This window comes from Lissotriton vulgaris, chromosome 2_1 (genome assembly GCF_964263255.1).
Source record: "Lissotriton vulgaris chromosome 2_1, aLisVul1.2, whole genome shotgun sequence".
Lineage (NCBI taxonomy): Eukaryota > Metazoa > Chordata > Amphibia > Caudata > Salamandridae > Lissotriton > Lissotriton vulgaris.
The window spans coordinates 360,067,107-360,079,332 of NC_141687.1; the positions used below are offsets into that span (position 1 = coordinate 360,067,107).

The 12,226-nt window shown below is 43.2% G+C and overlaps 1 protein-coding gene across 1 annotated transcript in view; it reads left to right on the top strand.

The window, feature by feature from the left end:
* BLTP2 (bridge-like lipid transfer protein family member 2) overlaps positions 1 to 12,226 on the top strand; it is a 604,102-nt gene that overhangs the window by 171,923 nt on the left and 419,953 nt on the right. Inside the window, exons 7-9 of the mRNA XM_086955158.1 lie at positions 1,670 to 1,886; positions 2,665 to 2,779; positions 3,765 to 3,889. Coding sequence (XP_086811284.1) covers positions 1,670 to 1,886; positions 2,665 to 2,779; positions 3,765 to 3,889 — 457 coding nt within the window. The remainder of the gene's footprint in view (positions 1 to 1,669; positions 1,887 to 2,664; positions 2,780 to 3,764; positions 3,890 to 12,226) is intronic.

Below are 12,226 nucleotides of genomic sequence, written 5' to 3' on the forward strand. Positions count from 1 at the left end.
ACAGTGTAAAGCATAATCCCTATGAGCCCCGGAGCTGGTCTGTTATCCCTGTTACTCATTTCTGACTGTGATTTTCTTCCAGTTTGCAGCTCTGGTGCTTAATATAAAACCGCTGTCCAGTGGAATCTCTTTTTTTCCTTCCACGTACAGTTCGTATGTGTGTTGTAAGGCTGTCCTTTTCTTGCTTCTATTATCGTCATTTTATAAATATCAAAATTTCACGATTGCTTCACTAAGTATCCCACCAAGTCTGGTTTGTTTGATCACTCAAATGGAAGCAAAGGTTGGATTTGACATGAATTAATTCATTTTTTATTCATTTAAGTATGGTATTTAAACTGTAATCACTTAAACGTGTATGTTATCAGTACTATATAATGAGAGAGAGTATGGCATAGGAATTGCTGTAAATACGTTATTTTTGAGTGTTTCGACAAAGGATTACAGTGATGTATTAGAACTATTTTGAGTCACATCTTTATCTGATAGATATATATAGAAATGTATGCCTCTGCCATAAAAATAAATGGAGCCCAATAATACAGTATGTAGTGTGACCGTACTAATAAATCAACATTTATTTACATCATTAAAGTTCAGATACCAGTTTATTAGTACAGTACAGCAAACTTGGCACGAGAGAAACACTCTTTACTCACAAATTGCATGTTACAATTACTTGGCATGGCAAGGAAGTCACTATTCACGAGGCCTCCACAATGAGATTTCATTTTATTGCACATATTTAACCCCTTCCATTCTTGTTTTTTGTTGGAGGGGTAGGGGGATTTCAAGAGATTAAAAAGTTAGTGCTAGCTAGACCTTTAATCTGAGGATTGTCTGTGAAACTGGGTTCCTCAAAAAGGTACAAGAGTAGAGGAGGACCTCTCTTCCGAAGATTCCTTTCAGAATTGAACACCTATTCATCCAACCTCACCAATTAAAACTATCCCTTCACTACATATTGATCAGATCGATTTATCTGAATAAATACTGTGACTCCAAACCACCATTTCTGTGATCAGTAAGAAATCCCATTAGCATGCAGCACACCACAAGGCCACACAAATGGACGAATGCCCTAGTCAAATGTTGCTAACATAACATAAGCAGTCGCATAGCAATTGAAAGCCGCGAAATACATGAATCTCATAGCTGCAGTTGTCATCTTGGGGCTATCTTTGTGTGCATGAAGCATGTGCATTCACGCTCAAGCGATAAGGATTACATTCCCTCCTTATCTTTGTAGGTGACCAAGAAAACTGTTTTCAAAACATTACAGTGATGCTGTCCTTGTTGAAGCAGTGGAGTGATTGTAGACCAATTTCTGGACCCACCCGCTAGGCTGCCCCTGGGACTCACCTTTCTCCTCCTTGGCTGGCCATAGTCTCTGACAGATAGCTGGGTCAGTGCAGTGATTAATGAGATGGAACTAGGTTTCTCCACACCCAGAGATGCTGTGCTGACGTATTTTCAACCCTGGTATAGCTGCTCTTTGTCACTTTTGATGCCTTGGCTTCTGCCTAACCTAGGTAAAGCCTAGTGCCCTTTCAAAGTTTTTAAACTATTCCCACTTACATAACTTGTGTCCTTTCTAGGTTTTAATGCCTTTTCTCTCTCTCGATGACCCTTAGAGTCCCTGATTATGTAATTTCCTTTTTCTCAACAGGATGACTCCTGCCTTGCTGAGCTTTCTCTTTCTCTGTCTATGGAGTACCGCCTGAGTGCCGGGCAGTTGAGGGCCGTCAAATTTGAAGTGCACAACTTCCAAGCCGAGCTTCATGAGGGTCTTTTTCACAGTACGCTGATTCACAGGCGGTTCTCCAGCGCAGGGCCTGGAACTGCCCAGAAGCCACTGAACACAAAAGAGCCACTGGGGCAAACAGGTCAGAGCTTTGAGTGGGGCAGAGTATGATCCCTCACAAGGATGTGCCATTGATAAAGGTCACGATGAACTCAGCGAATCAAAACTGAACTGAATCACGGTAGTATTGCTTGTTCTAAGTAGCGCATAGGACACAGAGCAATACTGCGACCTCCAAATGGTTTAAGAACATAGGCTATTTATCAAAAGGGACTTTGAACTGCTACTTGTAGTGGTAGTGACTATGTTACTGTTAATGATAGTTCTTCCAGCACACATAGTACTTCCAGTAGTAATAGTAACATTAGTAGTACCAATACATTTTGTAGCACAAGCTCAAGTAGTAGGACAATTAGTTGTAAGAGCACCCATAGTTAAGCTAGCATTAGTACGAATGAAAGTATTTATTCAAACCATGAGACTCTTTAGTGTTTAGGCCTAATGCTTAAGAATTTATATGCACATTTTCTAATACAGAATAATCAGCCAATGATTTGAAATGTAGCTTTGTATCATGCTGCATTGTTTATTGTGTTATTTTGAATGCAGTGCACTTAATGTAAACCACTCGAATCTTGCTAGTAGCGTCATTGTGGGACTTGGGTATAGATTTGCTGTGTGGTGACATTGTGTTTGGAGAAGCTCAAGAATTGTTCTCTGCTGGGATAGATCAGTTGGGAGAGTCTCTAGAAAGGATGCACTTGTTTAAGTAACGATCACTTGAAAATTCCTGGACAGCACTGAAATTGTAAGTTTTTCTTTGTAAGATGTTTTTCACTGATGTTACACTTTTGTTTCAGAGGCATCTTTATCTACGCAGGACCATCCCCCAGGACTCCTGGAGCGCATTCCTCCAAAGCTGGAGCTGATTTTTGAGAACACTAACATTATCCTGTCAATGAACAGCCAGCAAAGGTTATTATTTCACTGAGTCATGTGCATGGGTATGAGAGCAGGGATGCCGTGGCAAGCAATTGTGTTTTCTAAAACTTGTGAAGAAATGTTACTGTTCCATAAATTCACCCAAATGTCTTTCTTGCTGTTTCTACACTGCTCTTATGTGTGCCCACTCTCCTGGCTGCATCTTCTGTCAGCATTTCTAACATGTCTCTGTCCCATGTTCTCTTTTCTGTGTTTCTACGTCTGATCTTTGCACTGCATCTTTTGACACTACTGTATTCCCAAAGTCTGTGCTTTACATCTCGTAATACTGTTTGTTGGGACCACATCTCCTCCCCTTAGTCTCTATACCATGTCTCTTGATGATGGTCTGTTGAACCCCTTCATAATACATCACACCCTTTGAAATCCGGTTGTTATATTACCTCTCAAGACCCTGGTTAGTCCATGGCCTTGAATGATCCTGGTCTGTACATCATACCTTGTGATCATGTTCAGGGATTTGATTCTTGATAGCTGCCAGTGCTTCAACTCTCGCATTCCCATTTTATGTGCTGACTCTTGTGTTGTATTGGTGCTCTGCGTCTCACTTCTCTTGTTGAGGTGCCTTCTCTTACTTCTCCAGTTGCCAGTTTGTATGCTCTTTTCTCTACCCAAACCAGTGGCTGCTTCTTTTGCTTATAGTGGATTACCGTCTCTTGTGTCCCTGGTGGGTGCTCCATCTCTTGTGATTCTAGTTGGGGTACGGCCTTTTGGGACCTAGTGCATCAAATGCTGTTTTGTGCCTATCTTCTTCTACAACAAAAAGAAAGGAGCCATTTGGAAAACTAATGAGACGTTGGTGAGTGTACTTGATTGGTTTGTGGAATGAGCTATAGCAAAGCCATCCTCCCACTCCCAGCCATGCACAGTACTAGCTGTTTTCATCTTTTAATATATTTTCCTACCCCGTCTTTTATTACTGCTTTCATGCCTCTTCCCCCTATACTTTTCTCCTCAGGCACCTGAATTGGACGATGAAACTTTTGCGTCTTCTGCATGTCAGTGAAGAAGAGCAGTTACCGCTGCGCAATTTTACCAGCACTTCAGACCTGCCCCAGATGAACTTGGACCTCCTTTTAGAAGGTTGTAGGAGTGTAGTCTTTGGAAAGTAGTTTGCTCTGTTAATAGCAGTGTGAGACACGAGTGTAAGGAATTGTTGATTGTTAGCTTAGAGGTAGCCGGTAATGAAGAAAAGCAGGTGGACATGGGATGGCAAATGGGCTTAGTATGTGGGAAGTGAATGAGTTGCACAAGGATAGGTTTATATTTTGTTTGAAACGAGCTAGTAAGAAATGTTCAAAGAGGTGTTTAATTGGAGTTTGGTATAGAGAAGTGGTGTGCCGCCTTAGTGTTGTTTTTTTACATTATTAAATAAGAGAACCAGAGAAATTATTCAATTGTCCTACAAGAAATTGCTTTATCAAACATGTTCATTTATCAATTATGACAACATTGATGCAAATTTAAGATAATTAATGGACGTATCAAAATAGAAAAACAACAAAACACATTCCATATGATTATCAGTTTATGTTGAGGGAATACATCGAAATAATGAGGACAATCCCGAGTGAGAAAGTGCAAATAATAGTGGCAAAGTTAAAGATACACGTTAGAAAAATATTCAACTAGAAACACCATCCCAAAAATGGAAGGCAAAAGAGTACAGAGATATGTCTCAATTGATTCTTTGTCTAGTAGAGCTCAGTACACAGCAGGGATAACTAGAACCATATTGGCCATACTGAGTACTAGTTTACTCCACATAGTTATACAAAATGCCACAGTAGTCTGATTTCAAGTAGCCTCTACTTCTGGGTTGTAGTGTTGCTGCATTTCAAATACTGAAGCTTTTGGGTTCTCCTCGGAACAGAAATCTGGTGGGGACTATTTCTGTGAAAACAGCATATAAACCGCCGAGAAGACATTTAAGTTTAAGTGGGTGCCATACTTAATACAAAATGTGAAATAAATCCCTCTGTGGCATACCTTGCAAAAAAGAGGGAAAAATCCCTTAGGAAAACACAGGTAAACAATACTAGACTTAGAAGAATTATGTTGTGAGAAACAGAATAAGGAGAAAATATATTCATAAATATGCTTTAAAGCCAGAATGTACTGACCTCAAACATGTAATGAAAATCTAGGTAATCTACAGAAAGTAATATTACCTGGTTTGTTTTCAGATTAGATTTTCTGGTGAGAGTCACCATGGTGCTCTAACATCTTAAAGCCTAGGTAGCTTTTGTGACTACTGCTGCTGCGAGATGTGCAGATCTCAGTTGGGGGCAACGTGGAACCGCTTTGCCGCACACTGCACACCTGGGTCGGTCGCAGCTTAATACACTTTTGAAAACTAGACACTTTGAGTTTCTGCCTCTTTTCCAAAGTGTCATGTGGCATGATGATGTCACACAATTAGCAATGTCTGATAAGACTTGCAGCCTCAGCTCGGTGTTTTTATGAGGCTGATGAAAGGAAAAACGATTTTTTTAAATGGGGATATATTGAAACTGTACAATACAAACCTTAAAAAGAATTTTTACATTAGTGGTTCAAAATCAGTAACATCACTCGTCAGTGACTTTTGGAACTTGGAGCCCCTTGTGTGGCCATGTACACTAAGGGTAGATTGAAGGAAGGATATTTTAAACTGTTAATTTGGGATGTATTAAAGATTGCACTCTGCTAAACTACTGGAAGACTTGTGGATGCCATGGGGATTCTCACGTTTATGAGAGGTCTCTCTGTTCACTAGATTCAACAAAATTATAAGAACCACTGTCATAATAAGGTGATATTGGTGCTTGCTCATAAAGTTTAATTTATAAAGTGTACTACTAGCAAGCATAGGTGTAACATGTAGGAGTGGATGACATGGACATTGAAACAATCAATATTTTAAAGAATCAAAGTCGATAAACAGTCTGGGAGTTGGTGGTAAAAAGATTAATGTGCAGTCAGTGGCGGAAAATTGAATTTGGGTTGCTACAGAGAAGTGTGTGGCGTGGCAGTTAAATATCATGCCTATTGAGCGGTCCAAACAAGTATTTATTTTCAGAAGTAGTCCATGCATGAAACACAACTGATCCTCTGAAGATTCAACTGCTACCCACACTGGTGTCCAGCTAAACTCCAGAATCATCAGCTAAGCAAGTAATAGTCAAACAGCCAGGTATCAGAATATCCCATTATTCCCTTTTCCGCAAACAAATAAATAAACACATGAGATATAAATTCAAACTCGAGACATGACAAAGACCTATATAAAAACATCCTCCAAAAATGTAAAAGTGTTCCTAGTAGTAGCTGAATCAATATATGAAACATAAGTCCATTTTGAATAGTAATCTGCTAATGCCACCAAAAATCTCATCTCTGTGAAAAAGAAAATTGAATGGGCCTGAAAAATCTAAAGCTACTCTCTCCCATGGCTTCTTAGGTAGAGGTACAGGAGAAAATTGTTTCGGTTGAACTTTTCAGTGTTAGTCCGAAACTAAACACTATCGAAATTAATCCACCAATTTGCGTACTTCAGCATCCATACCTGGCCACCAATAAAATTGACGCTATTTTTTTACAAGTAGAAAATACACAAATGGAAAATATGAGCTAATCCCATGAGACTTACCCTTAAGGTAACTTGTGGAATAAATGAGATTTGTCGTAACAAAATGCCAGTCTCACAAGTAAGCTCGGAAGCTACCTGTGCATATGTTTTGAGATAGCTTATTAAATATCTATTGTGTGGCCTCACATTTTCGACAAATTTCATTGCTTGTTTTAGAACGTCATCTAATTCAGATGCATTAAACCAATTAGATTCTGAAATCACATCCTTGCAGTCATTTACCATATAAATATGTGCCACCTCTCACTCCTGTTGGCTCACCTTCCCTTTCATCATTACCATTTCTCTCATACTGGACAGGCAATCCGCCTCTAAAACATTTTATGTCTTGTACATACTTGATGGACATGTTATATTCTTGAAGTTTAGAGAGTAACCTTACCAAACAAGCCAACGCTTTACCATGTCCATTGCCTTCTAACAAGTAGACGAACGGCATGTGGTTAGTATATACATAAAAACCTGTGCCCCATATATAAGTTTTAAACTATCGCCTCTGTCTCTATTGTGATTTAATGTGACTGCATCTGTAAGGGTTTTTAAAGTAAAAGCTGCAACACACTCTTTGTCATTACGTATTTGACCCAAAACCACACGTATACAACACATGCGGGGATCAACACTAATGACACGTTTTTTACCACACACAAACGGTTGCAAAGCCTGTGCTCAATTACTAGTTTATTTACTTCCTTGAAAGCATTATTCACAGAGATTGATCATTCAAATTCTGCCTCCTTATTCATTAGCGATCTTAAGGGTTGTACCATCAGCGAATATCCAGATGCATGGCAAGCATAATATTCGAATGAGCTTAAAGCATCTTTATCAGTTGGTGGAGGAGCTTTCTGTATTGATTCAAGATTACAAACCTTAGGACAAATGCCCGCCAACAGGATGGTGTGACCCAAGTAGTTTACTTCTGTGGTAAATAGTTTGCATTTTTTAGGTTATCTGTCATACTTTTATCTTTGAGAATGTTTAAAACACTTTCAGGGGCCGGTAAATGATTTTCAGGATCCTCAGTATAAATTAGAATGTCATCCAGAAACGTCTGTACGTTAGATACATTGGTAAACAAAATATCCATCATTTTCTGGAAAATAATTACAGCAGAAGCTAGTCCAAAGGGGGCAACCTCAAGTACTTGTATGCACTAAACCGCGTAACAAATGTTGTAAAATCTTGATATTTTTTAAAAAGGGCAATCTGACGGTATGCTGAATGTAAGTAAATTATGGAAAAATATCTTGCATTCCCTAAATTTGCAAGTATTTCCTGAATACGTGGCAATGGGTGGTAAACTACCACATATTTTTGTTTAATGTGTGTAGATCAACACATAAGCACAAATCTCCGGATTTTTTATGCGTCAGCACAATAGGTGACACCTGTTCAGAAGAATCATTAGATTCGGTTGTACTCCCTGCGCACAGTTCATTCAATAACACCTTGAGATCATCCTTGGATAATTGTTTTTAACTGAGGGGCACTGGTCTGACCTTATGCACAGTGGGTATTGCACTAACCTTGAGCTTAATGTCAAGTACAGATCCTTTAACTTCACCCACTCTATTGTTGAATACTTCAGGAAATTTGCCAACTATACTTTGTGAACAAACCTCATTTTTACCGATGGCTAAAACAGGTATTTCACCTAATATGACAGGTTCACCTGAACCAAGTTTAAGATAGAGCCAGACCCTTGCTAAATCCATCCAACCAATTAAATCACAGCCTATAACTGCTACGTAAACGTAGGTTTCAATTGTTCTACGTAAGCATTCAACAGTGCTTAGAAAGAAACCAAGCATTTCAATGCATGTTGCCCACATGCTTTAGGATTAATATCAGTTATTTGCAATTTCTGACTGTTAGGCCAAAGTTTTCAGAAATGTAGCTGCTGGAATAACTTTCGACGCTCCAGAATCAGCCATCGCGTTCAATGTTACACCCCAAAATGACCTTTCGTAGGGCCATCAAAACTCTTCTTTTCCCTTCACTCCAATGCCTTTTTCTGGTCACCAGCCTTCATGTTTTGCGCTGGGACTCCTCTTTGCTGAGGCAGCTGTGCGCTATACAAAACATGCTAACATAACATAACAATACATGCATCACACAGTGGACCCTTAATTTTCTTGCCAATGAAGTCCACAATTTTCACATCAGAATAAAATGTTAACTCATTAGTCATATGGCTGAGATACCCGCCACCCCCTCTCAACACAATCCCCAAGGATGGGAAGACGGAAACGGTTCTGAACTTTTGGAAGGCGGGAGGGAGTTACCCTCCCGGCCGTATTTATTAAAATATGAAACAAAAATTAAAACATTAAATTAACAGTTTCATATCATGTACAATTTCATTTACACATTACGATGTTCTTTGGCTGACCTTAACACATCTCTAATACAAAGGTTCTCCTAGCCGATACTAAACATCCTGCAAATGCATTTCTCAAAATTGAAATTGTACATCCTAACATTACGGGCCAACGGCAAGGTCGTAACCGGTGTCAGATCCCCCATACCAGAACTCCCCCCTCACTTGTGAGGGGCGGACGCACAGAGGGCTGTACCTCTGTGCCTGCTTCCAATTTTCCTTGTCTTAGCGGGGGCCCTCTGTTAACTCGACGCCATCTTAGTGGTCGTCCGAGGACTCGTGTGAGGTGTCTAGAAGGTAGCGTAGACCCCCCTCCCACCCCACACAACTTACCACATCTGCCGTCGCAGATGTCCTGGCCCCGGGAAATTCCCAGGAGGGGCCCGTAGCCCCTCCTCCCCAGGGAGGGGCCCATGGCCGCCTTCCCTTTCGGCGTCCCCATCCTTAGAGGGGACCGCCTCCCCATTTGAGGGGCCAATAGCCGCCTCCCCCCGGGCGCTCCCATCCGTAATGGGTGACGCCCCCACCTCTAGGGATCTTCCAATTACTGCTCACCGATCATGACCTTACCGCCACAGGCCGGATAGTTGACCGGCTATCCGGACCCCCCACAAAACTCCTACCTAAAGGTCATGGCTGCACAAACTCTTTAACCAAGCTATGAAGTCTCCTATGAGTAAAACATTCCCCTCCCGGGACAAGTGGACCCCATCTTCCAGATACATATGGTCCCCCCTGATACATCCATGATTAATAGAATGCAATGTACCTGTACGGAACAACCTACCAAGTTTGTTATTCACTTTCTTCACCGAATGATTTATAGCAGACACTGAATTAGCCCCCCGCCACACCTTCCGTGGAATCATATGTGACCATGCAATCGTGCACCCCGGAACCCTTCTCGCCAACCAACTTACTGTGGATAGTATCAACTCGAGAAGTACTCGCCGACCAACGGTCACCAAATCATTGCCCCCAAGATGCACTATGATTACAGATGGCGGTGACCTTGTCCGCCCTAACAAACCCTCCATAAAAGTTTGAAACTGGTCAACACAGAGCCTGCCCCTTCCGTAGAAGGTCACCCTGTACCCGTATTCCCCAGCCATGTGACTCATATCACCTGCTTTGAATACGTCTGTGGCACGCCTCACGTATGAGTGGCCCACGACCCACACCACTCTTTCCTCAGCCGGTGATCTGTGACCGCTGGTTCCCAGGTGTCGGGTCGACTGCACAGTCCGCCCCGCCTCGTAAGCTCGCGAAACTGTAAACCAAACAAAAACAAGAAGCGTGAGTGCATGACATTAGCTTCACAACATGTGCAACCGCACATACCTTTTATAACAATTTGAGGACCAACGCCCCAACTGTTTCACTTTCTCAACACTCAGACCCCTGGCTGTAGCCTCTGTAGCAGCCCCTATCCGGAAGGAATGAGTCCCGAACTCGCACGGGTTCAAGCCCGCAGCTGCGATTGCCATTGTTAGCACTCGCTGGAACTGAAACCTCGTCAGTGGGGTGGCGTCGGCGTGCCTCAGCAAGTTTCCCCCCCATGATGCCGCCCTCTGCGCCAAATACTCCTCAACGCATGCTACCGGGCACATGGGAGATCCCGGAATCCGCTGCACTACTACGCTGTCCCCGATCGCTCTCTGATCGGTCTTGGACCTGGCAAATGAGACTACCATTGTCTCCCCCTTAATTTGAACGTGCTCTCGGCACAGACCTCCCCCCGTATCCTGCTTGTTCCTTGCTACCAGTTCGCTTACCCGCATGGCCCCATGGAATGCTAATGCAAAAGCGGCCCGGAATAGCACAGTCTCTGATTGAGATGAACATGTCGCAGGGAGTACGGACAGTAACCGGGCTAATATCTCCAGACCTATCGGGTGCCTCTCATCAACTCTGCTACCCTCAAGGCGTTGCCACCCACGCAGCGCCTTCTGTACCAGAAAAGACGCAGTGGGGTCCTGGATGCCATGAGCCCGTGCCATAAAAGAAATGGCGGCCCGGTGTCTATTGGCCGTAGCCACTGATTTGCCTGCCTGGTGTAATGATAACAAAAATGTCAGTACATACTCTTCTTGGCCCCAAAGCTCCCCCCTAGCTGAACCCAAAAAGGACCAATAGGAACGGAACGCCCCTTCATATGCCTTCCTTGTCCTGGGTGCTAGACTCTCTCCCACGAGGTCTTGTAGTCCGGGGCACCGAGAGACCAGAGAGCTTCGGAAATGGTGCCGCCACCGGGTCCGCTGAGGGCAGAAAACCCCAGAAGGCCTGCATACGGGAACGAGAAAGCGCATCAGCTGCCTGGTTTAACACCCCTGGCACATGTCTCGCCCTAAAGTGGACGTTCAGTCTCATACACAGCAGGACAATTTCTTTCAGTAATCTCAAGATCCATTTGCAGCGGGCTGCCTGACTATTGATACACTCAACCACGGTCATATTATCAGACCAGAATACCACAGAGCGATCACGAAATCCCTCAGGCCATGTTTTTAAGGCCACCAGAATAGGGAACAGTTCGAGAAACCCAATGTTACCCGTGAGTCCATTCTCGTGCCACCATGCCGGCCAGGTTTGTGCTGACCAATGATTACCAAAGATGGCGCCAAAACCCACACTCCCTGCCGAGTCAGTCCACAACCCCAGCTCCTCGGAAGAAACCGCTGGTTTGTTCCACACGACCCGACCATTGAAATCCGCCAGGAATGCCAACCATATGCGCATGTCCTGGCGAACCTCTGCCGAGAGCCTTGTGCGGTGGTGCCCTTCCTTAAGGCCGACCATGGCTTGAGCAATAGAGCGGGAAAAGGGGCGAGCCATCGGTATTACTCTAAGGGCAAAATTCAGCTGACCCACAGCCTGCTGCAACTGATGCAGATTTACCTTCACCTCGCTAATGCATGTTTCAAGCGATGCCTTGAATTTCGTTACCTTTTCCTTAGGCAAACGGAAGCACCCCTCTTCGGAATCGAGCTCTATTCCAAGAAACTCGAGCGAAGTAGCCGGGCCCACCGTTTTTTCTGGGGCCAATGGCACTCCAAAACGATTCATGAGATCACAAAATTCATTCAAAGCCTGTGCACATTCTCTGTCTCCGGCTGCCCCAGGAATAGAAAATCGTCAAGATAATGCATCACATGTGTAAACCCCGTTGTTCTTGTGAACGCCCATTGCAAAAAACTACTAAATTTCTCAAAATACGCACAAGAGATGGAGCAACCCATTGGCATACATTTATCCATGTAATAGCGACCCTGAAACATGAAACCAAGGAGACGCTGATCATCTGGGTGTACCGGGAGCAACCGGAACGCCGATTCAATGTCCGATTTGGCCATCAGCGCCCCGGGCCCCAGGCGATTCAACATGGCGACGGCCTCGTCAAAGGATG